The 25,125-nt window shown below is 43.5% G+C and overlaps 1 protein-coding gene across 4 annotated transcripts in view; it reads left to right on the forward strand.

Annotated features, from left to right (window-relative positions):
- The window catches only part of APPL2 (adaptor protein, phosphotyrosine interacting with PH domain and leucine zipper 2), a 50,539-nt gene extending 33,848 nt beyond the window's left edge, over positions 1–16,691 (forward strand). For 3 of the 4 annotated variants that reach the window (XM_032346519.1, XM_032346522.1, XM_032346523.1), the window contains exons 11-21: positions 624–812; positions 1,687–1,729; positions 1,810–1,866; positions 1,964–2,052; positions 6,581–6,739; positions 6,907–6,959; positions 8,525–8,699; positions 13,138–13,174; positions 13,363–13,503; positions 14,285–14,332; positions 15,600–16,691. In XM_032346519.1, coding sequence (XP_032202410.1) covers positions 624–812; positions 1,687–1,729; positions 1,810–1,866; positions 1,964–2,052; positions 6,581–6,739; positions 6,907–6,959; positions 8,525–8,699; positions 13,138–13,174; positions 13,363–13,503; positions 14,285–14,332; positions 15,600–15,728 — 1,120 coding nt within the window. In that variant the 3' untranslated portion in view covers positions 15,729–16,691. The remainder of the gene's footprint in view (positions 1–623; positions 813–1,686; positions 1,730–1,809; positions 1,867–1,963; positions 2,053–6,580; positions 6,740–6,906; positions 6,960–8,524; positions 8,700–13,137; positions 13,175–13,362; positions 13,504–14,284; positions 14,333–15,599) is intronic. The other variant, XM_032346521.1, reaches the window with a different exon arrangement.
- The last annotated feature ends 8,434 nt before the right edge of the window (positions 16,692–25,125 follow it).

The following is a 25,125-nucleotide window of genomic DNA, read 5'->3' on the forward strand; positions in this document are numbered from 1 at the left end:
TTACCAAGGTGGAGCTCCTCAAAGCTCTTCCAGCTCATTGAGATCACAAGTTAAATATTTGTCAGTCTGTGTGGCTAGAAAACCTTACAGGGTTGGTGGTGTTTGCCAGGTACTGGATAATTCTCTTGGAAGCAGCGCACAAAACATCCAATAAGAGCAAAACTCAGTGTGGTAAACGCCCCCAGGATTCCGGGTCCCGGGAGCTGAGGGGATCCTGGTGACTCTCACTGGACTCAGAGCAGTTCAGGTCCATGTCTTAGAGGAATGAGCATCTAGGTTTTCAGTTCTGAACGGGGATGGACTCATTCTGTTTCCAGATCCTGCAAGAAGCCAGTGTCTGGCTGCCGTTGGGCAGGTGGGGGCGGTGACTGCCGCCAGCACACAGGGCTGGCCCCGGGCTGCATCTCCTGTCTGAGCAGAGCCCCTAACTCCCAGGTCACCCAGGCTGAATTGCGCCTCATCTGCCCCTCTGCATTTGGATTCTTTCCAAAGCAGTTTTGCTTTGATGTAAAGAAATACTATTTCTAGAATGTCACCAGTACTCAGGGAGAGGCAGCCAGACCTTGAGGTGCTGCGCGGGCCTCCTCGTACTGGCGGGTGTTCTAAAACCACAGTTCTTCCAGTAAAACAGGGCTGGTCACCACCACCTGGGAGAGGCTTTACTTCTTCACGCAAGGCGGGAACCTCATGTGTCAGCCGCGGGGCGCTGTGGCCGGAGGCCTGATCCAGGACCTGGACAACTGCTCGGTGATGGCCGTAGACTGTGAAGACCGCCGCTACTGCTTCCAGATCACCACGCCCAACGGGAAATCGTAGGCTGGGCGGGGGTCTAGTGACTCTGCCCCTGCCAGGGGCCTCCTTGGGGAGCAGCGGGGGGGGGACGCAGGAGGAGGTCCCCCAGACCTGCCTGAGTGGAGCTCTTTGCTCCGGCCGAAACCCGAGATGGCTGGTGCACTCAGGCCCCATACTGTCCCGCAGACCCCCATGTACTGCAGGGGCCCAGAAGAGGTCACTTGGGGTCATCCGCAGGGACCGCCCGCCCTTCAGTTGTGGCTGCTCTGCTTCCATTTGCTTCCATGTGGGGCTCTGAACTGAGCTCCTGTGTTGACAGGAGTGTGTCCGGCCAAGTCAGTTTAGTGCAGACCGACTGCGTGGTTGGCAGAGCTGTTTTAGACCTTGTCCTCCCTCCTGGGTGACAGGAGTGGCCTGGGATCCCAGTCCCGGTTACCTAACTCCTTGGTCTTCTCTGTAAAACAGGATAAGAGCCATGCTCCCCGCCCCCACCGCCGTGGGGTCCCTGGATAGGGTGGAGGCCTCCCCAGTGGAAGGGCAGTGGTATTTGTGTCCAGTTCCCCTCTCCCCTCCATGGGTTTGGGGGCAGGGGGGTCTGCCAACGCCTCTGGGCTGGACTCCTGGTGGCCCCAGTCACCTGAGAAGCCAACATGTCCAGGCTTGTGGACCGCCAGCCTCGAGCTAGTAGATCCAAGCCCAGCTGCTCACTTCCCTTGGGAAGTATCTGTCCAGGATCGCACAGCAAATGAACAGGGAGCCTGAACCCCATTTTCTTCCCTTCCTGTCATCCTGCCTTCCTGGCCCTTCCCTTTGGGACCCAGCTGAGTTCAGCGTGTGTGGATAAGCCTCAGGCCGAGGCCCGGGAGGCACTGACGTGGATGTGCTTTATTGCAGGGGAATCATCCTCCAGGCAGAAAGCAGAAAGGAGAACGCGGAGGTAGGGTTTGTTCTTCCGCTTCTGTCCTAGTCTAGCGGTGCCCGGGCTCCGGCAGGTTTTGTAACGTCCTCTCTCCACAGTGGATATGCGCCATAAACAACATCTCCAGACAGATCTACCTGAGCGACAACCCAGAGGTAACTCGCGCTGCCTTGCCCGCGTCCGCGGCCCTCGCTCAGTCTGAAGGGTGAGCGCCCCTCCCGGGACTGAGCCTGTCCCCCCGCGCGTTTGTAGGCAGTCGCCATCAAGTTGAATCAGACGGCGCTCCAAGCAGTGACTCCCATTACAAGTTTCGGAAAAAAGCAAGAAAGCCCGTGTCCCAGGTAATTAGAGGACGGTGAGAAAGCGGCTTGCCTATAGTTGTGAGCTAGGAATTGGACAGCAGTGATTTCTCCTCACGTACCACCTAGCGGGGGAGCTCAGGCTGCCGGGAGAGGTGGGGTGTTTGCGCACGGTGACGCCACCTGTGAGGGGCAGAACCGGGAGCCACGGCCGCGGGACCCTGGGTGACCCTGGCGCCGCCCTTCCCCTGGGCTGTGCAGCCACAGCCCGGGCAAACAGGACTTGCCTCGAGGGTCTGCTGGTCAGGGCTTCTTGCATTTTTCTGTCAGCATCAACAAAGTTCTGGAACCAAAAGGAAACTTAAATAAGGAACAAAATGACCTTTTTTGCATCTGTGTTACTGCCCAGGCCTTATCTGCACGTGTACAGATACTTTCACATGTGCGTTAAATTTTTCTTTTCACATATATTTTTCATGTTTTTACATTTCTTATAATTGTTCCTTTTAGTAAGTCTACACACTCTTCCGTGATTTATTATTATTAGCTGTTGAATATTTAGGCAGCCTCCCTTTCCTCTGTTTGCTACTATCATGTACAGTGAACACTTTCATGCATCTAGCTTCGCTCTTGTTTTGAATACAGCTTTAAGGTTTATTCCAAGAATCTCACCTTTTGTCTTAATGGGAGTTTCTAATTGGTTAACTAAGAGAGAACTGCATTATTGGTCACACCAAAGGTGGGTTACGATTATGACTGTATGTGGTGTCCCATTTTTCTGTGGCATGGTAGAAAGAACCCATTAAATAAATGTTCACAGATACTGTCTCCTGAGTCCAGACAGATGTCATTAGAAAGCTAGGACTTCAGTTCCCAGGACCTCGGGGCTGTTTGGCAGGTTGCCAGTGTGCATACGCGGAGACCTTGGTGTGCGGGAAGGAGCAGAAGAGAACGCCAGAAAGTGGCCATGAGTCTGATGTCAGTGGATTGGGGACCCTGCTTAGGCTCTGGGCCATGGAGCAGAACTGCAGACTGAGGCGAGTGGTGTGTCGCAGCCGGTGTGGACAGGCTGTCCTGCGGCTCTCTGCACATAGCGCATATTGGATCTGGGGCGTGGTGGGGCGAAGGACAGGGCAGGGACGCCCGACAGGCTGCTGCTGGAGTATCTAAGACAGAACAGGAGAAGCTGAGCAGAGGTAGTAAAAATGGGCAAGGGGCAACAGATGACACTTGAGTGCTAGGTTTCATCGTTGAAGCAGGCAGCATGTTCGTGAAGGGCAGCTCTAAGGAGGGCGCTCTGATGGAACTGGAAATACCGATCGGGCCAGTGGGATAGGCCATGAGCCTCGTCGTGGGTGAACACACTGGCCTCCTCTGTAAAGCTGTGAGCTGCACAGCGAGCTAGGCACGCTGGAGAATGCTGGCTTGGAATTCTGAGAGCTTCTGGTGGCTCTGCCTTCAATACGGCTAGATGGGCTGGCGAGGCTCAGCTCTCTGGGCCTCTGTCTCCTTGAATTTGTGACACAAGAAGATGCGAAACTAGGTGACCTCCCCAGTCCCTTTGCACTTCTAACACTGTCTCGGGTGCCGATGTATCATTTGACTAGTATTAGTAATTAAAGGTGTGACTGGTTTTCTAAAAAAAACTCAACCCAGACTGTGTTTGGGTTTGTAGTTTGTAGCCACAGAGTTTATAGCTCAGATTTAATTATTCAGTAACTGATTTTTCTTCCTGTTGTAGAATAAGTAAATCACACAGAAGAATCCTGAAACAAAAAAGACCTCTAGCCAGGCAGCTGAATCAGCAAAGAGACTGGGAGGGTGACGGATGTGGCTGCCAGGCGGCTCAGAGCTGTGGAGACGGGGGGAGGGCTCCTGTCCCTCTCAGGGCCAGCTCATTAGGAATAAAGAAATGTTTTGATGACAGGGAAAGCAGCAGAGAAGCTGTTCGTGGGAAGAAACTGCCACTCACTTCTAAGCAAATACCATGTGCGGCCTTCCCTCACTCCGCGGATAACGCGGCTCTGATGCACGTTCATCCCTCCAGCTGGTCCAGTACCGGTTCGTTCGCGGAGGGTCTGCTCTGTGCCCCAGGCCTGGGCCAGGTCAGAAAGCTGAGTCTTGTCGGTGAAGACCAGCAGAAGGTACATACTTAGTTAAAATGGAGGAAAGCGCTCCGGTGTTCGAGACGAAGGTGCTGTCACGGAGAGGCCTGCCTGTGGAGACAGTATCAGACTGAGAAGTGAACCACAAGAACTGGCCACCCTTGCAAAGAGCCAGACTCATGCATTCCCGGTAGCAGCCTGGAGGCCGGAAGGCAGGAGAGAGCTTAGCGTGTTTGAGAAACTGAAAGGAGGCCACTGTAACCACAGTGTGGGCGCGCGGGGATGGCGGGGCAGGGTGGGGTCGGGGAGGGAGGGAGGCAGGCAGAACGGATCGAGAAGTCATGGTCAGGACCCTGGGGAGTCGTGGAAGGTGCAGAGAGGCAGACGTGGGCGTGTCCGACAGAGTGGAGCCGCTGTGCGTGATCTAAGGGCAGCTCTGGCTGCGGTGGGGGACACGGAACACAGAGCTGGGCAAGTAGGTGTTGAGTCAGGGACCCGTGGCAGCAGACCGGGTGACAGCGATGGTGTCTTAAACTAGGATCGTGGCAGAGGACATAAAAAGTAGCTAGCTCGGGGACTTGTTTTGGAGGCGAAATCTACTGGACTTACGGTATGGTGAGGTGTGAGTGGAAGGGACAGGACAAATCAGACGACAGCCACCGTCTGGGTTGAGCACCTGGGCAGAAGGTGGCATATTCAGGGAGTAAAAGGAGTTGGTAGTGTTCACTTCTGGACACAAGATTGAGGGGCCCATGACGTAGCCCAGCAAGTGTCACGTGGTCAACGGATGACACACTTCTGGAGCACATGGGCCATCCCAGGGCTGCGTATAGTATACGAATCAGGAGCTCCACGGAATGGACGTGGCCGTGGAAGAGATCGTCGAGGGAGGGAGTGTAGGAGAAGACGGGAGCCTCGGACAGATTCCCGAAGAACTCCAGCATTTGTCGCAGAAGGGAAGGTGGCCACAAAGCCACCAAGAAACATGAAGGAAAGTGGTGTCAGTAGGAACCGAGAAGGGAGGAGAGCTCAGCTCTGTGAGCTGCTTTGATGCGGGTGTTTGAAGCAGGACACGCTCAGGAAGCACGTGTCCATCAGAGTGGGTGACATGGAGGTCACAGGTGACCTCAGCGTCTCCCATGGCTCCCGATGCTGTAGACTCAAGGACAGACCCCACCCGATGGGGTCACTGCCTGTATTCTCTCCTTATAGACTCTCTGGGGAGCCAGAATCTTGGACTCACTTTTCTCCCTTTAAGCTTCTACTTCTCCCTTCCTCCGTTGCTCTCCACGTACGAACTCCTGCCCTGCCTTAGAGACTGAGGGAGCTGGCAGACGTGATTCTGCCCTTCTGGACTGAGGCAATATGACGTCGGGGTCGGGGGAGCATTAAGCTGGCAGCGAGGAGCCCTCAGAATTTCTTCTCTAGAGACGGCGCTTCCCTGTCCTGGTCACGGTGAAGCAGAGTCTCTCCTTACAGTGACAGTCTCCACACCCATATTGTATTTCTAGCCACTTCCCGGTCCGCGTGCTTACCTGTCAGGTGGCTATTTTAAGGTCATTTCACACGTATATTCAGTTATTGACATATTTGAGAGAAATGAACAGAGATACCAGAGCCGTCCTGTGCTCCAAATAGCATAAGAAATCAAAATACTTTGACATCCTTTGTCCCTCAAAGGAGCTTACCCTCGAGCTGGGGGGAAAGATCAGGAAGATGTGAAAAGCTAAATTACAACAGCCTGACACTGAAAGGGAGGAGGCACGGTGGCACGTGACCGGTCACCGTACTGACGGTCCCCCTCTGTCCTGTCAGACGTGTCAGACGCGTGTGTGCGCACAGAGCAGAGCTCGGGGGCACGCCGCCGTGCAAGACTGTCCCTGGGACTCTCAGAGAAGCAGCACGGGAACGCACGGCGGGTCGGGGCTGGCTTGAAAGCCTTAGTAGAGGAATAGGAATCGGAGCTGGTGTTGGACAGGGGCGGGTGGGATGGAGGAGGAAACGAGGCGAAGTGTGGGGTAGCTCCAAGGGAGGGTGCGTGGAGGAGAAAGTTAGAGCCACGTGGTGAATGCTGGGCCGAGATGTATTTAGTCTGTTAACATTTTTGAGCACCTTTTGTACCATGTAATAAATAGGATTTAGCTAAAGCCCCCGCTCTCAAAAACCTGTCTGACAGGAAGAAAGACCTAGAGCAGTAGGTAACGTGCTACGTAACAGAACCTAATGCAGAATACTGTGCGGCAGAGCTAACTGGGGGGAGGGGGTGGTCCTCAAGCTGTTTACCGAGGACTCGAATGATGTTCGGTGAAGATTTATTTGTAGAACGAGTTGAAGGATTGACTGAAATCTTTGCCCTTGTCCATCTGTAAAAGTCACATCAGCATTCAACACGTGTTCACGTGATTGTAAAGGCATAAATAAGGCTAATTGGGATTTGATTTTTCCCTCGCTCTTTTATACCGCAGCCAGCACCTGAGAAATGTAGAGCTGGAGAACGACAAGATTGTTCCCACAGCAGCAGTCCCTGTCCCTGACGCTGAGGAGCTCATCGCACCTGGGACACCCATCCAATTCGATATCGTCCTTCCTGCCACCGAATTCCTGGATCAGAACAGGGGCAGCAGGTACGGGCTAAGGGAGGCCGCCTCTGGGAGAAATGAAGGTACACTTGGGTCTCTGTGTCGGCGCCCATCTGCCAAGACGGTTGCTGTTCTGACTTCTAGTTGGAGAGTTAGTGTCCTTTTAGCCGAAAAGGTCTTGATTGTTGGCCTCTGGCCATTCATTCCCCTAGGCGCATCAACCCTTTTGGTGAGACCGAGGACGAGACATTTCCAGAAGCAGAAGGTGAGTGGCTGGTTTGGTGCGCTCACCCTTTCCCCTCAGCATGACGAGTCCTTGAAGTGAGACGTGAAGTCACATTCCGGGGAGCCAGGACTTGGGCTGTGAAGCAAAATTATGACCCACAGATTTGTCGCTCCCTGGAAGCTCAGTAGGGCATGTGCAGCGAAGGCAGGTCTTGGATGAAAACTGAAGGGAAGTAGACAGGTTTTCTGCAGGTGTTGTACTGTTGGCCTCACGCACATCCTTTTGGTAGCTCTTGCGAAGAAAGCTGCCGAGCCTAAATCCGGTGTCGGGGGACTCCGGAACGGACTGATAGGGGATGAAAGGGCCACAGCAAAATGCAGTCCGGGTGAGTCACAAATAGGCGGTTCCATTTTAGCCAAAGACACACAATTTATTCTTGAATTTGAGGAGGACATGAGTGAATGGTATTTACTTCGTACAAGTTCAGATATTTGATGTGTGACGTGCATTACAGTGGAGCTGACGTAATCTTGTGCCTCAGAGAGCAGCACTTGGGTCCCAGCCGAGGCATCTTAGGAGCTACAGGTGCTGCGAGACCTCGTTCTAACACCCCATGACTGGAGCCAAAGAATATCACTAGAGTTGCCACTTCCTTAAATGTAAAAGTAGCACTTGAGAGTCGGTTCTCCTTACAGAATTAGGCAGAAGAGTGTTGGGGCGGGAGGCGGAGAGGAAGGAAGCTAACAGGTCTGCTCAGATCTGCCTGCTTGTCTCTGGCTGACCTTCCATATACTCCACGCGTAAGTCTGTAAAACTAAACCTTCAAACTTATAAAAAGCATCTTCCTATGGGAGTAACTACTTACAACTTTATATCAGTTACATTTTCCTAGTCTTTTGTTACTTAAGTTATTTTTAAGGGCAAAGACATTAATACAGCAAGTGAGGGAAAAGTAGTCCTCTTCGTTTAAAATGGTGGGGAAGCGAATTACTGTTCTTACAGGGAAAAAACCACGAACCTTTAAACCTTTGTGATCGTCCAGTTATGGCTGCGGTTACTCAGGTTGTCAGGTTACGTCCCACTCTCAGGAAGCCAGTCCTGCTTGTTTACTAGAGTCAGAGAAGTAGCAGACGGGACGTCCTCACAGCCTTGCAAAACACACGATGTGCGTGAACCGGCTTGAATCCCATCAGGTCTTCCGTTCCTTAGATTTTCTCCTTTAAGAGGATTTTATCAAGGGCCAAAGTCTGCATTTTCTGTTCTCTGAGTGGAGATGCTCGTATTTTCAGAGAAAAGATGCATCTAGTGCCACCTACGTTAGTCACCCAAGTTTTCGCGCCGGAAGGATGTCCTTGTGGCTCTGCCGTCTCATTGTGTAGATGCAGGAAGAGGTGCTTGTCTAGTCTGATGAAGTAATTCCAGAGAGACCAGATGCGGACAGCAGGAGGCTCGGGGCTTTGGCAGTGCGGGTTTGTTGAGAAGCCGGGTGGGAAGCTGTGTGGGGGAGGTTTCCAGCAGGTTCTCCGACCCGCCCCTCTGAGGGGTGCACGGGCCAGCCCAGCAGGAAGCGAGTGTGCTCCTGAGTGGAAAATGCTGTCTTGCAGATTCCCTTTTGCAACAGATGTTTATAGTTCGGTTTCTGGGATCCATGGCAGTTAAAACAGACAACACTACCGAAGTGATTTATGAAGCGATGAGACAAGTACTGGCCGCTCGGGCTATTCACAACATCTTCCGCACGACGGAGTCCCACCTGATGGTCACCAGTCAGACTCTGAGGTATGTTGGTTCGTTTCAGACTTCTCACAGCTTGATCCGGTTGCCCACGCAAGGCACATTTACTCATCTAGAAGGTTCACACTGAGAGTATTTGATCGGAGTACGTGAGGCTGTCACTCCCGTTTCTGCCCTACTCGTTTTTACAGTTTGATTTTATAAGACACGTTGGGTAGGAGGTGCTCCCCTAAGGAACTGATACCTTCCGGAATTTAGTGGTGAGTGAATCCTACTGTTCACAAAGACGTCGTCACTCAGGAGTTGCTCCGTGTATCTCAGAGCTTGAAAAAGGAAGGGTTTGCTCCTTTCTGAATGTACTATTTATAAAAATTAACAGTGAAAACAGAACATGAACCTGCCCGAGATGACTAGACCCCCACAAATAAAGTCTGATGAGTATCTGTTGGGGGGAAGATAAAGACACCAAGTGCTGTTGCCAACATTACTTGGGGTCTCAGGTGGTAAGATGGATACGAGCAACAGCAGAGGACGGTCACACCATGGTTCGCATCAGCTTCTGCACAAGCTGCACCATCCAGTATCGTCTCCACATGCAGCACTTGAAACAGAACTGAAGTTTGAGCTGAATGTTTTAAATGTAAAAAACAATAAATTTCTAAGACCTCATACTAACCCCCCCAAAAGGCAAAATATCTCATCAACTTTTATATTAATAACATGTCTAGCTAGTATTATTTTAGACCTTGTAGATTAAATAAAGTACATTATTTCACCTGATTCACTCTTTGATGTGGCTGCTAGAAAATTTTATATTATGTATGAAGTTTACATTTGATTTCTCTGAGACGACAGCACTGCTTTAGAGCCAGAATTTCTAGGTTTACCTCTGGCTTTGGTGTTTGTTAGTTGTATGACCTGGGCAAGTTTTCCTCTCTGTGCATTGGTTTCTTCAGCTGTAAGATGAAAATAACCATATTTATACCTCATTATGTTGTCATGAGGAGTAAATGAGTTAATACACATAAAATATTTACAACCACAGCTGACAGAATGGAAAGTGCTCAGTTAAATGTTAGGTTCAAAAAAGTTAACTGGGGGGCGCCTGGGTGGCTCAGTGAGTTAAAGCCTCTGCCTTCTGCTCAGGTCATGATCTCAGGGTCCTGGGATCGAGCCCCGCATCGGGCTCACTGCTCAGTGGGGAGTCTGCTTCCCTTCCTCTCTCTGCCTGCCTCTCTGCCTACTTGTGATCTCTTTCAAATAAATAAAATCTTAAAAAAAAAAAAAAAGCTAACTGGGACTTTGTTAAATATCAGAATATAGTGTCTTCCATTCATTAAAATCAGTCCTTTTCATTTATTATAAACCTTATACTGAGAATAAGTTTCTTACAAATAAAACCTTGTATTTACTTATTTAGAACTTTTCTCCACGTGTGTCCTGCATTTTTTATGGGCACTGGCTTACTGTTCTTATAATCTTCACCAAAAATGTCAAGAGTAAATACGTGTAAAAGCATTGTGAAAAATGTCAGTACATCCAAGAACACTATCAAAGCACAAGGACAGTCCACAGAATGGGAGGAAATATTTGCAAGTCATGTATTTAATAGAAGTATATGTTCAGAATATATAAGGAACTCTTATAAGAATCAACGAAAAGACCAAAAAACAAAAAATGGACAAAGGCCCTGAGTAGACATTTCTCCAGAGGAGATACACAAATGGCCGACAAGCACATAAAAAGATGCTCTGGCATTAGTTGTTAGGGAAATGCAAATCAGCTCCATAGGGCGGTATCACTTCATACTCACTAGGATGGTTGTAACAGGTGTTAGTAAGGATGTGAAAAAATCAGAATCTGTCGCTGGTGGGAATTGTTAAGACAGTCCAGCCATTCTGGGGAAAAGTCTGGCAGTTCCTCCATGAATTAAACCTAGAATTCCACTCCTGGCAGATACCCAAAAGATCTGAAAACAAGTGTTCAGATAAAAATATATATGCATGTTTGCAATTCATGATAGCTAGAAAGTAGAAACAATCCAGATGTCTGTCAACAAATTTTTACCCAAAATGTGGTATTTTACATATAGTGGAATATGATTCAGGCTTAAAGAAGAATGAAGTTCCGACATGAGGTACAACATAGTTGAACTCTGAAAACATTCTGCTAAGTGAAAGAAGCCAGACGTGAGTGTCAGCTGTTTTGTATGAGCATTTACATGAAAGGTCCACGGTAGCCAAATCCAAAGACAGAAAGCAGGTTACTGCTTGCCAGAAGCTGAGAGGGAAGGAATGGAGAGGGACTCCTTAATGGGTTTGGAGCCCCCTGGTGAGGTGATGAAGATGGTTTAGGAGCCTGAGAGCGGTAATGGTTGTACAATATGGTAAACGGACGCATTGTCGACAGTGGTCAGTTTTATGTCGGGTGTATTTTACCGCAGTATATGCACACATATCCCGGAACTGGAATTCATGTTTTGAGACAATTTAGAAGTCCCACAGAAAATCTGATTTTTTAAAAAGATATTATTTATTTATTTCACAGAGAGAGAGACAGCAAGAGAGGGAACACAAGCAGGGGTAGTGGGAGAGGGAGACGCAGGCTTCCCGCTGAGCAGGGAGCCTGATGCGGGGCTTGATCCCAGAACCCTGGGACCATGACCCAAGCTAAAGGCAGACGCTTACTGACTGAGCCACCCAGGCACCCAGGAAATCTGATATTAAGAGGCAAATCCATGTTACCTGATTTAGACAGCAATCTCTTAAGTTACTCAGAAAATATGTTTTTTTTTTTTTTTAAGATTTTATTTATTTATTTGACAGAGAGAGATCACAGGTAGGTAGAGAGGCAAGCAGAGAGAGAGAGAGAGAGAGGGAAGCAGGCTCCTTGCTGAGCAGAGAGCCCGATGTGGGACTTGATCCCAGGACCCTGAGATCATGACCTGAGCCGAAGGCAGCGGCTTAACCCACTGAGCCACCCAGGCGCCCCAGAAAATATGTTTTAAGTTTCTATTTATGAAAAAATTTTACAAAATACCTAAGTAAGTAAGGGAACTTAGCCCAATTTGAGGGAACTTGTTTATGATGTATATTTTTTAAATCTTTAAATTCATGTTCATTAATAGGGACATAAATAAAAAATAACATTTATTTAGCTCTGTCGAGCTAAAATTCCATACACATTTTCCATACACATTTCTCCTTGCCTTCACCACGTCTTTCAAGTGGGAGGGTTATTATCCCCATTTTACAGCTGAGGCAGTTGTGAGAAGTCAGGGTGACCTGCACAAGACCATGGCTGAGCAGCACGTTAGAGCCCTGATTATAAAGCTGATGCTTTTACAAGTGTAACTGCTTGTATTTCCGACTGTAACCAGTGGGGGAGAGAACCGCTTTGCTGAGGCAGAACTCCCAATACAGTTCACCCATTCAGAGTGTTTTTAATATATTCAAAATTGTGCAGCCGTCACCACAGTTTCCAGACATCTTCATTATCCCCAAAGAAAACCATACCCATTAGCACTCCTTCCCTTTACCTTGAAACCCCCCAGCCTGCGGCAGCCATTAGCCGCTCATCTTCTATGTCTATAGATTTGTCGATTTGGAACATTTCATATAAATGGAATCGTAACTTTTTTTTTTAACACAATATATTTTTTTTTGCTTTTACCCACAGAATTTATAGCCTATTAGCAATAGATAATACCACATTTAGAAAGTAGAAATTTGTGTATATATATATATGATAGCAATGGATTCTGTAATCTAGTGTATTTGCCTAGATACATCAACCTGATTATTAGGTGCTCCGAGTGCCATTCAAGATACATCTAGAACAGCTCCATAAATAGTACTTCCCACACCAAAACTGACATAGAATAGTTTTGTTAAAATCTATTCACTATTCTCTTACCTCACCCCATATTTAAAAAAAAAAAAAAAAAAAAAAAGATGTATCTCAAACGCTTCAAAGGAAAACCCATAGTCAGTAAATGGCTGTTGAGCAGCCGACTATTCAGGATATGACCCATGCATATACGGAACTATAATGCTGCCTTTCTGGATAAGCACTGAAATGTGAAATTGTCGGGGCGCCAGGGTGGCTCAGTTGGTTAAGCAGATCTGCCTTCAGCTCGGGTCACAATCTCAGGGTCCTGGGATCGAGTCCTGCATCAGGTTCCTTGTTCAGCGGGAGCCTGCTTCTCCCTCTGCCTGCCGCTCCACCCGCTTGTGCTCTCTCTGAGAAATAAAATCTTTAAAAAAAAAAGAGCTTTCACTACTCAGGTTGCACAGAGCCAGGAACCATGGCACATCCTCCCTTTGGATAGTCACATGGAGCCTTGCCACCTTGCCCTCAGCCAGGCCTTCTGTTTTCATATTTGAAGTGTACTTGTATGATTTCATTGGCAACTTCTATAGATGCTTCTAAGAATATAAGTGTATCCAGCTTGTGTGATATAATGACTCTCTTCAAATTTCAGGTTGATAGATCCTCAGACTCAAGTAACAAGAGCCAATGTAAGTACCACATGCTCACTGGCTTTAGCAGTTATTCCTTAATTCAAAGTAGACACTTCACCGATTTTGCCAAATTTAATGCCTGTCTTCTAGTAGTGCGCTCTTCCCATGATGTTTTCCACAGAGCACAACTGGTTTGGTTTTGCGTAACAGTTTTGCGATATTTGGTCTGCTCCTGTTATTTCCAGTTTGAACTCACCAGCATTACCCAGTTCGCGGCTCATCAAGAGAACAAAAGACTGGTTGGCTTCGTGGTCCGCACGCCTGAATCCACTGGGGGAGAGGCTCTGAGCACATACGTTTTTGAAAGCAACTCAGAAGGCGAAAAGGTCTCATTTTTTTCATCTTAAGACTCCCTAATCTCTCTGTCCAGATACTTACAGGGGTTTTTGCACCATCCCCTGGATATTTAGTTGACTGCTCCTTGTTTCCTATTGAGGAGGTTAGAGAATACCTCTAGGAAGGCCCCACTGAAAGAAAACCAGCTAGAATACAGTTTCCCTGGGGAAAATGCATGTTGTCCTCAACAGAGTGATGAAGAGTGTTAATGGCGGGGTGGGATACAGTTGTTTAGAAGAGATACCGGGAAATGTTAAAAAAGCAGTTGCCTTCAAGTTTGTTCTTTCTTTAAAAAAAAATTAAAAGTTACAATGGAGAAAATCTAGTCTCAGAGCAAACCAAGGAAACAGACATCAGGAAACTCTTCTCCTTTGGTATGAAAAATTTTATGACGGTATTTGCTACTTAGTATCAATCAAAATTAATCAGCTCTTTAGCAAACACCTGTTTGCTACTGTGTGCATGAACATGTGGTAGCTGAGTGTGATTTAGAGAGAAAGGAATAAAGTATTCCATTAAGAATTTTAAGCATCGGAGTGACTTCAGTTGCCACTGAACCTGGACATTTTTGTTAAGCACAAATGGGCCACAGGAGACCAGGAGAGGTGGACACTAATGTTCAGAACCCCGCGTGATGAGTCTCCTACAGCCAAGTCCTCGGTCCCCACGCTGAAAGGAACGGTGACCTCACTGTACTTCCACAGTCACATTTTCCTCCTAAAGTTCTTTATCCTTTTCTACCTTTGCCAAACTACTCTTCTTGTCTTGCAGATATGTTACGCTATTAATTTGGGAAAAGAAATCATTGAGGTTCAGAAGGTAAGGTGCCTTTTAGTGCTGGTTTTAACAACTGCTCCAACTCTCTCTACATACTAAGATTTCTCTCAAAAGGAGCAAGGATGTTCACTAGGCGGTGTGGCCAAATTTGAGATTTCCTTCTAAGCATTCTGACCACCAGACTTGCTAGAGGTCCAATGTCACTGGTAACCCATGTGGAGTTCTTAATAATCACTGCCACAATCCTGCTTTATAGTATCAGTTTTGTGCTTGCTACTGTTGTCTAGATATTCTTTCTTTCAAATTAAGATGGTAGGAACTTTAAGTATCTACCATGTGCTCAAAGGTCTTGTCCCTGAGAGCACGGACAGACCTCACCTGAAAATGTACTACACATGAAGGTTCCCACACGTCCCAGTCTGTCAGCTACTTACAGTCTTTCATTCACCAAACAGATTTTGAGAGCCATGTTTGAAGAGAAGAACCTTGGAATTACAGCTGTAATTAATACAGTTCTGGTTCCTCCCCAGAAGGATTTTAGTTCAGCATTGTCCAGAACTTTAATAATGGAGATGACCTATACCTGCACTGTTTAATATGCAGACTGAATGTAGCTAATGTGACTGAGGAACTGGATTTTTAAGTTTTAATTTACGCAGTAACATGCAGTTAGTACTGTATGAGCAGTTCCAGTCTGTTGGGGGAGGGTAGGAAGGCCAAGGACTAACACCAATATACATGAAAGAGTAGCAAGGAGCACAAGTGAGTATTTTACGATATATTTCAGGGATTGACAAACTTTCTATAAAGGGCAAGATAGTAAAGCTTTTAAGCTTACATCTGTTGCAACTACTCAACTCAGCAACTGTAGCACAAAAGCAGCCAAATAAAGTATATCAATGAATGGCTGTGTTCTGATAAAACTTCACTTAAATAAATAAAATAAAATAAATAAAACAGGCAATGAGCCCAGATGACCATAGTTTGCCAACTCTTGGTATAGTGTGAAAGAGAGAGAAAAGCTAAAGACCTAGAAGACAAAGGTCTTGTAAGTTCCTCTCTGGATTCCTTCTGGAAAGACAGTTATTATTTGTGTGAAAAATATTTTGGCTGAAAACAAAACCTTGCTCTAGATTCTAGAAATAATACAATTGAGTTTTTTCGGAGAAGCAAGGAGACTCACCTGAAGGCACACATAACAGAAGAAGTGAGGCTAGATTATAGGACATCACGAATGCCAAGCCCACAGGGGTTCTTAAGTGCATTTTAAGCATTTTCTTTTCTCCTTCTTAAACTCCCCTAACTTCAGGATCCAGAAGCGTTGGCTCAGTTAATGCTGTCCGTACCACTAACCAATGACGGAAAATATGTACTGTTAAACGAGCAACCAGATGATGGAAGTCCAAGTGAAAATAGAGGCGCAGAATCTGAAGCATAACTCTCTTGGGCCTTTGGGGGAAGAGCACCCAGGAAGGAGAGCTACCTCCTTAAGGGTTTTCAACTTCTCTGATATACAGGCCCATGACCTGGTTTCAGAATGCTGACAATCGCTTGTGGAATGTCCTCTGGATGCCTTGATACTGAGAGATGGGAGGGAAACAGTTCGAAATGGTTGACAACATTCCTACCCATCTACAAATGTTATTTTAGGTGCTTTGTGGTAAGTCTTTTCCTTAGATTGTGGTGTTCAGCGCTCAGAATGAAAATTAATGAAAAAATGCATTGTTCACTTTATTCAAATGTCATCTCTTCAGTTTCCAGTACCCTTTTTTAAAAATGGCAAAAACCTAGATTTATAATTTGATAAACACTAAATATTTCCTATTAATATAATCTATTTTTATATTTTACTTAATGAGCTTTAAGTGCCTGTCACTCCAGAAATTGTGTATTTATAATCAAACTTATCTCACATTTGGACCTAATAGCATTAATTTGTGCAGTTAGGTGACATGCCCTGCTTTGAGGCCTGAGCACTAGCAAAAATGCAGGTCTAGTTTGGATAATTTCTCCAGACAAGCAATAAAAAGACTAGCAGATGAGTACCACAAAAGATGTTCGATTTTATAGTGGAAACTTAAGAACCAGCATTCACAAGTTTACAGACCTTTAGATATTTTTAGTGGTGGACAGAGTGAAGCTCTGCCAGTTACTGATTCCTCTGAGCCAGACCCTCCTCAAGGAAGGGACCAATTAATTTTAAAACTCACTTGAAGCACGGCTGGTTGTGGGGCTTGATACAAAGTTTCTGTTTCCACCTCTACCTATGAAATAAGTGTAATGGTCTTGAATTGGCACAGTGTGTTTAATTATAACCAAGTTCAACAGAGTATCACTGTCTTTGTAATAAATTAACCTAGCAATAAATGCTAGCAAATAAAAACTATCATTGTTTCTCTCTTTTTTTTTTTTTTTGCTTTGTATGGCTATTTTCTGGATTAATAGAACAATTTTTCTAATCCAAAATTGTTATAGGGTCATCTATACTGTGTATACACCATTAGAGACAAAGTGAACTGATCTAAGCCAGCAGGAGATATACCATGAAATTATTAGTTCAGTGTTAACTAATACCTTACAAAAAGTTGTATATCATAACTACATTAAATTACTAAGTTCTCTGATAGGTGTCAAGAGCCACAGTCCCCTGAATTTTTTTCTTGTTTAGCATTGTTCATGGTGGGAGGGAAGAATCTAATCATGAACAATATTGTTAGAAACTACTTTTTTCATTAACGTAACTTTTAAAAAACTTGTGGCTTAGTTAAGTCACAAAGCATGCAAATGATAAGGAAAAAAAAAAAAAGCCTGAAATCCAGTACATTAAAACTACTTATCAAAAAACTTTGGGGGGGTGGGGAGAAACATCATAGAGAATGAAAACACAAAATTAACTGAGCTTATTAAGCAAGCACAGATGACCAATAAAAAATGCTACCCAGGGCGCCTGGGTGGCTCAGTGGGTTAAGCCGCTGCCTTCCGCTCAGGTCATGATCTCAGGGTCCTGGGATCGAGGCCCGCATCGGGCTCTCTGCTCAGCAGGGAGCCTGCTTCCCTCTCTCTCTCTCTGCCTGCCTCTCTGTCTACTTGTGATCTCTCTCTGTCAAGTAAATAAATAAAATCAAGTAAATAAATAAAATCTTTAAAAAAAAATGCTACCCAGAATATATAAAATACATTAAAAACAAAACAGAAAAAGTCAGAAAAGCATTTCGTAGAATAAAAATAAAAGGGTTTCTGAACAGAAATATATTCAATTTCCTATTATAATCAAGGAAATGCACATTAAAACCACTGCAATATTATATGTTCACCAGATGGTAGGAATGAGGCTGTTGGTGGGATGGAGTGATGGGGAGCCTCCTCCACTGCTGGGATGGAAGAAGCCGGGTATTGGAGCCATTGCTCTTGTACTTAGCCCTGCTACCTAGCAGATTCACTTGTGGGTACAAACATGGAGAAATTCTTAACACATATACAATAAGTTACAGTAGCCCTGTTCATAGTATACCAAATTTGGAAATGACCCACATGTCATCAACCGAATACTAGAGAAGTAAAATTAAATGAACTATAGCTATCATCCATCAACATGGATGGATTTCAGAAACAAGTCCTTTTATATTAATTATTAAAAAAATAGGCAAACCACCACCATGTTGTTTAGAAAAATACAGAGAGGTTATGACACTAGAGAAAAGGAATGAATAGTTACCATCAAAACTCTGCATATTATGGCTTCCTCTGGAGTGGAAAGGGGAGCTGAGAGCTGAGGAGGAACAATGGGAGCATCTGAGGCGGATGCTCAGATGGTGGCTACTGAATTGTTCTGTTTTTATTCTCCATATAGTACATACATATTATATATTATTTTGCATGTTATATATTTTTAAGTAATTTTAAAATTTAGAAAAAAATAGATAACTTCCCCTTTCTTTAAATTTACCAAACGAAAGCACAATGAAAAATTAAGTGTCCTGTAAATGAAACGCGGGAGGATGGAAAAACGGGGCCTTTTTCTTAGCCAGCTATTCACACCAATTTTCATTTCCCAGCATTGCCTCTGGTTGGTTAGCTACCCTGTCAGACTACCTTTTTTTAAGAAGTGTAAGACTTAGGGTACTAAATGAGAAAAATATGCAGCCAAGAATACTATATCCAGCGAGGCTGTCATTAAAAATAGAAAGAAATAAAAAGCTTTCAGGATAAACAGAAACAAAGAATTTGCAACCACCAAACCAGACCTACAGGAAATACTGAAAGGGGTCCTCTAACCGTGACACTAAATTCATATCTTTTAATAGTTACACTGAAAGTTAATGGGCTAAATGTCCCAATCAAAAGACACAGAGTATCAGAATGGATAAAAAAAACAAGACACATCAATATGCTGTCTGCAAGGAACTCATTTTCGACCCAAAGACACCTCCAGATTTAAAGTGAGGGGGTGGGAAAACCATTTACCATGCTAATGGACATCAAAAGGAAGCTGGAATAAGAGATGAGGAAGGACACTATTATCATACTTAAAGGGTCTATCCAACAAGAAGATTTAACAATTATAAATATTTACACCCCTAACATAAGAGCAGCCAATTATATAAGCCAGTTAATGAAAAAATTAAACATACAATAATAATAGGGGACTTAGCAACCCCCTCACTGAAATGGACAGATCATCAAAAGATCAACAAGGACAAGTTAGTACAGCCACTTTGGAAAACAGTGTGGAGATTCCTTAAGAAATAAAAATGGAGCTTCCCTATGACCCTGCAATTGCACTACTAGGTATTTACCCCAAAGATAAGATGTAGTGAAAAGAAGGGCCATCTGTACCTCAATGTTCATAGCAGCAATGGTCACAGTCACCAAACGGTGGAAAGAGCCAAGATGCCCTTCAACAGAAAAATGGATAAAGAAGATAAGAAGATATGGTCCATATATACAATGGAGTATTATGGCTCCATCAGAAAGGATGAATACCCAACTTTTGTTATCAACATGGACAAGACTGTAAGAGATTATGCTGAGTGAAATAAGTCAAGCAGAGAGAGTCAATTATATGGTTTTACCTACTTGTGGAGCATAAGGAATAACATGGAGGGCATTGGGAGATGGAGAGAGATGAGCTGGGGGAAATTGGATGGGGAGACAAAGCATGAGAGACTGTGGACTCTGAGAAACAAACTGAGGGTTTTGGGGGGGTGGTGAGCCTGGTGGTGGGTATTAGGTGGGGCACATATTGCATGGAGCACTGGGTGTGGTGCATAAACAATGAATTCTCGAACACTGAAAAGAAAAAAGATCAACAAGGAAATAAGGGCTTTAAATGACACACTGGACCAGTGTTCATTGGACTGTGAAGTCCATCGACTTCACAGATATATTCAGAACATTTCATCCCAAAGCAACAGAATACACATTCTTTTCTAGTGCACATGGAACATTATCCAGAACAGATCACATCCTGGGTCACAAATCAGGTCTCAACCAGTACCAAAAGACTGGGATCATTTCCTGAATATTTTTGGACCAAAATGCTTTGAAACTTGAACTCAATCACAAGAGTAAAGTTGGAAAGATCTCGAACACATGGATGCTAAAGAGCATCCTACTAAGGAATGAATGGGTCAACCAGGAAATTAAATAATTTTAAAAATTCATGTAAACAAATGAAAATGAAAACATAACTGTTCAAAATCTTTGGGATGCAGCAAAAATGGTCCTAAGACAAAAGTATATAGCAATACAAGCCTTTCTCAAGAAACAAGAAAAGTCTCAAATATGCACAACCAAACCCTACACCTAAAGGAGCTGGAGAAAGAACAGCAAATAAAGCCTAAACCCAGCAGGAGAAGAGAAATCATAAAGATCAGAGCAGAAATCAATGAAACAGAAACCAAAATAACAGTAGAACAAGTCAATGAAACTAGGAGTTGGTTCTTTGAAAGAATTAATAGTAAGACTGGTAAACACCTGGCCGGACTTGATCAAAAAGAGAAGAAAGGAGAGATCACAACCAACAGCAAAGAAATACAAACAATTATACAACATTATGAACAACTATATGCCAACAAATTAGACAATCTGGAAGAAATGGATGCATTCCTAGAGACATATAAACTACCAAAACTGAACCAGGAAGAAATAGAAAACGTGAACAGACCCAAAACCAGAAAGGAAATTGAAGCAATAATCAAAAATCTCCCAAAAACAAGAGCCCAGGGCCAGATGGCTTCCCAGTGGAAATCTACCAAACATTTAAAGAATTAACACCTATTCTTCTGAAACTGTTCCAAAAAAGAGAAATGGAAGGAAAATGTTCAAACTCATTTTATGAGGCCAAACCAGATAAAGACCCTGATCCCCAAACCAGATAAAGACCCCATCAAAAAGAATAGCACACCAATATCCCTGATGAACACGGATGCAAAAATTCTCACCAAAATACTAGCCAATAGACTTCAACAGTACATTAAAAGGATTATTCACCACGACCAAGTGGGATTGATTCTGTAATTCTCCTTTTGCAGCCACATGCAGCAACACTCTCAATAGATGCAGAAAAAGCATTTGACAAAGTACAGCATCCTTTCTTAATTGAAACTCCTCACAGTGTAGGGATAGAGGATACATGCCTCAATATCATAAAAGCCATCTATGAAAAACCCACAGCGAATATCTTCTCAATGGAGAAAAACTGAGAGCTATTTCCCTAAGGTGAGGAACACGGCAGGATGTCCACTATCACCACTGCTGTTCACATAGTACTAGAAGTCCTAACCTCAGCAGACAATAGAAAGAAATAAAAGACATCCGAATCAGCAAAAAAGAAGTCAAACTCTTACTTTTTGCAGATTATATACTTTATGTGGAAAATGCAAGACACTCCACCCAAAACTGTGAGAACTCATACAGAAATTCAGTAGCGTCGGGATATAAAATCAATGCACATATGGTGAGAGCTGTGAAGTGTGTAAACCTGGCGATTCACAGACCTGTACCCCTGGGGCTAATAATACATTATATGTCAATAAAAAATTAAAAATCTTAAAAATGAAATTAATAAAAATAAAATCCTATGGTATTAAAATTTTAAAAAATCAATGCACAGAAATCAGGTGCATTTCTATATACCAACAATGAGAAGAAAGAGAAATTAAGGCGTCAATCCCATTTACAAATGCCCCCAAAACCATAAGATACCAAGGAAAAAATCTAACCAAAGAGGCAAAGAATCTGTACTCAGAAAACTATGGAATACTCATGAAAGAAACTGAGGAAGACACAAAGAAATGGATAAACATTCTGTGCTCATGGACTTGAAGAACAAATATTGTGAAAATGTCTATGCTACCTAGAGCAATCCACACATTTAATGGAATCCCTATCAAAACACCATCAACATTTTTCACAGAGCTGGGAGAAATAATCTTAAAATTTGTATGGAACCCAAAAAGACCCCAAATAGCCAGAGGATGCTGAAAAAGAAAAGAAAAGCTGGTGGCATCACAATTCCAGACTTCAAGCTCTATTACAAAGCTGTAATCACCAAGACAGTATGGTACTGGCACAAGAACAGACACATAGATCAGTGGAACAGAACAGAGAACCCAGAAATGGACCCTCAACTCTATGGTCAACTTATCCTCGACAAAGGAGGAAAAAATATCCAATGGAAAAAAGTGTCTTCCACAAATGGTGTTGGGAATATTGGACAGCTATATGCAGAAGAATGAAACTGGACCATTTAAAAAAAAAAAAAAAAAAAGAAAAAGAAACTGGACCATTTCCTTATACACAAAAATAGACTCAAAATGGATGAAAGACCTAAATGGAGAAAGGAATCCATCAAAATCCTTGAGAACACAGGCAGCAACCTCTTTGACCTCAGCCACAGCAATTTCTTCCTAGATACATTGCCAAAGGCAAGAGAAGCAGGGTGAAAATGAACTACTGGGACTTAAGATAAAAAGTTTTTGCACAGCAAAAGAAACAGTCAACAAAACCAAAAGACAACAGACAAAATGGGAGAAGATATTTGCAATTGACCTATCAGATAAAAGGCTAGTATCCAAATATGAAGAACTTACCAAACTCAACACCCAAGCAACAAATAATCCAATCAAGAAATAGGCAGGAGACATGAGCAGACATTTCTCCAAAGAAGACATCCAAATGGCCAACAGACACATGAAAAAGTACTCAACATCACTCTGGCTACAGGGAAATAAAAATCAAAACCACATGAGATACCACCTCACAATGACCCCACAATGCCCAAAACAGCCAAATTATGGAAAGAGCCTAGATGTCCATTAACAGATACAGAAGATGTGGGGTATACACACACACACACACACACACACACACACACACACACACACACACACAGCATGGAATATTATGCAGCCATCAAAAAATGAAATCTTGCCATTTGCAATGAGATGGAAGCAGAGGGTATTATGCTAAGCAAAGTAAGTCAATCAGAGAAGAACAATTATCATATGATCTCACTGATAAGGTGGAATTTGAGAAACAAGGCAGAGGATCATGGGGGAAGGGAAGGAAAAATGAAAGAAGACAAAACCAGAGAGGAGACAAACCATAAAAGACTCAATCTCAGGAAACAAACTGAGGGTTGCTGGAGTGGGGAAGGGGGGAAGGAATGGGGTGGCTGGATGACGGACATTGGGGAGGGCATGTGTTATGGTCAGCACTGTGAATTGTGTAAGACTGATGAATCACAGACCTCTACCCCTGAAACAAACAGAACATCATTATGTTAATAAAAAAATAAAAATTAAAAAATTAAGAAAAAAATGAAGTGTAAGACTCCCACTGGCTACACTTAGCTGGGCCATTTAAAAAGGAATAGTTTTTATAAGACCCACTCAGAGTCACATACTGTTTATCTTCAAAATTTTCCACCTAAAAGTAATGAGTAAAGTTAATTATAGGACAAGTGCATTTCTGCCTATGAGTAATCACAACAGCTAGCATTTATAGTAGTTACCTGTTTCCTGACCTATAAAGTGCTTTACACAAATTAACTCAACTCTCAGTCTATGAGCTTTATACTATTAGGCCACTTTATGCCTTAGAAAATGAAGCACAGAGAGGCTAAGAACCTGCTGGTAGGCACCAAATCAGGATTTGAATCAGTCTGGTTCCAAAGTCTATGCCTGTATCGGTTCTGTGACAAAGAGCACAAACCAGAGACTGCAAGTGCTTTTCTCATCAAGTATATAAACCCTCGAAGATTATTTTGATATTCAGTAATTGTATCAACTTAAAGTTAGCATCTCTAATGCCTTGTTAATCTTTTGTGCCCACTCTGAAATGATTAAATACTATAAAGTTAATATAGATAGGTGTTTCTGGATATAAAAGTGTTAACCTCCCCCCTCCATCTTAATGATGAGGCATTAAAAAAAAAAAAAAAAAGAGGAGGCATTACTAAAGAATGTTTTACTACACAAAGACCTTACATAGAGAATGTACAGCCCTTTAAAATGATCCCAGAATTATGACATCACATCTACACTGATCCGAAGATAAATTTCAACTCCACTGATGAGGGTAACTCCATTAATGGGAACAACTAGACTATCAGGTTAACTGGGCTTTACAGTAAAGAGAAGCAAACAAAGTAGCCGTATATTTGCCAAAATCAACTTCATATACACTATACAGAAGAACTTTTTGTATAAACTAAGCATTAACTTTGCCATCACCGTCCGAGTTCACTGCATGATGGTCCTTTAATCTCTAAAGATGTCCACTTATTCCGGATTCCTTTTTTTTTTAATCTGAAATCTCTAATAACATGTTTAAGTCTTCCTAACATCTAAAAACTTGCAATTGTGTTAAAACTTTCTTAAAAGGAATACATCAGTATGAAACTTCAAACTTTAGCTGGAAAAAACATAGAATTATTAAAATTGGTTAAAATCTATCTTTTTGCATTTATCCATCAAAGAGTAACATGATATATGTGATGGTATTATCCCATCATTCCCCCAGTCTTACAGATTTATTACCTCAGATGAGTAAAGGAGCAGCAATCAGACTTTACCAAGAAGAATTTCTCCAGTGTAGTACAGCTGATCCTTGAACAACACGGAGGTGAGGGGCACCAACCCCTCACGCAGTCAGATATCTGTATATAACTTTTGACTCCCCAAAAACTTAACTAAGAGCCTACTGTTGATGGAAGCCTTACAATGAACACATATTGTATATGTTATCTGTATCACATCCTATGTTCATACAATAAAGTAAGCTAGAGAAAATGCTATTAAAATATTAAGGAAGAGAATACACATTTATCATACTATACTGTATTTATTTTTGAAAACTGCATGTAAGCAGACCCACACAGTTTAAATCCAGACTGTTCAAGGGTCAACCGTATTTAAAAGGCTTGTGTCTCCTATCTCTAGTGTAATATTTAAAAGGCTCCCATTTATTATTGCCATTTCAATTCAACTCATGTTCTGCAAATGGCACTAGTTATTTCTAACATTAAACACTGTAAACCAAGGATTCCTTCCCAGGATAAGGATTTAAAATTAAACATTCATATGGGTTCTTTTTATTTGAAAATAGCAAGCAACAGAAGGATCAAAAATGTACAAAGGAAAGTATGAGTTCTTCACCTGGGATACACGAAGAGGAACCAATACCAATTTTATACTTGAAATTTCTGGCTATGTACACACAAGGATTTTTTTTAGAAATAGATTCCCTATATTTTATTAAAGGGAACTCCAAAAAGGTTAATGTTAAGAAGTACTGGTATAAGACATTCAATTTTGAACATAAACATCCAG

Source organism: Mustela erminea, chromosome 6 (genome assembly GCF_009829155.1).
Source record: "Mustela erminea isolate mMusErm1 chromosome 6, mMusErm1.Pri, whole genome shotgun sequence".
Classification (NCBI taxonomy): domain Eukaryota; kingdom Metazoa; phylum Chordata; class Mammalia; order Carnivora; family Mustelidae; genus Mustela; species Mustela erminea.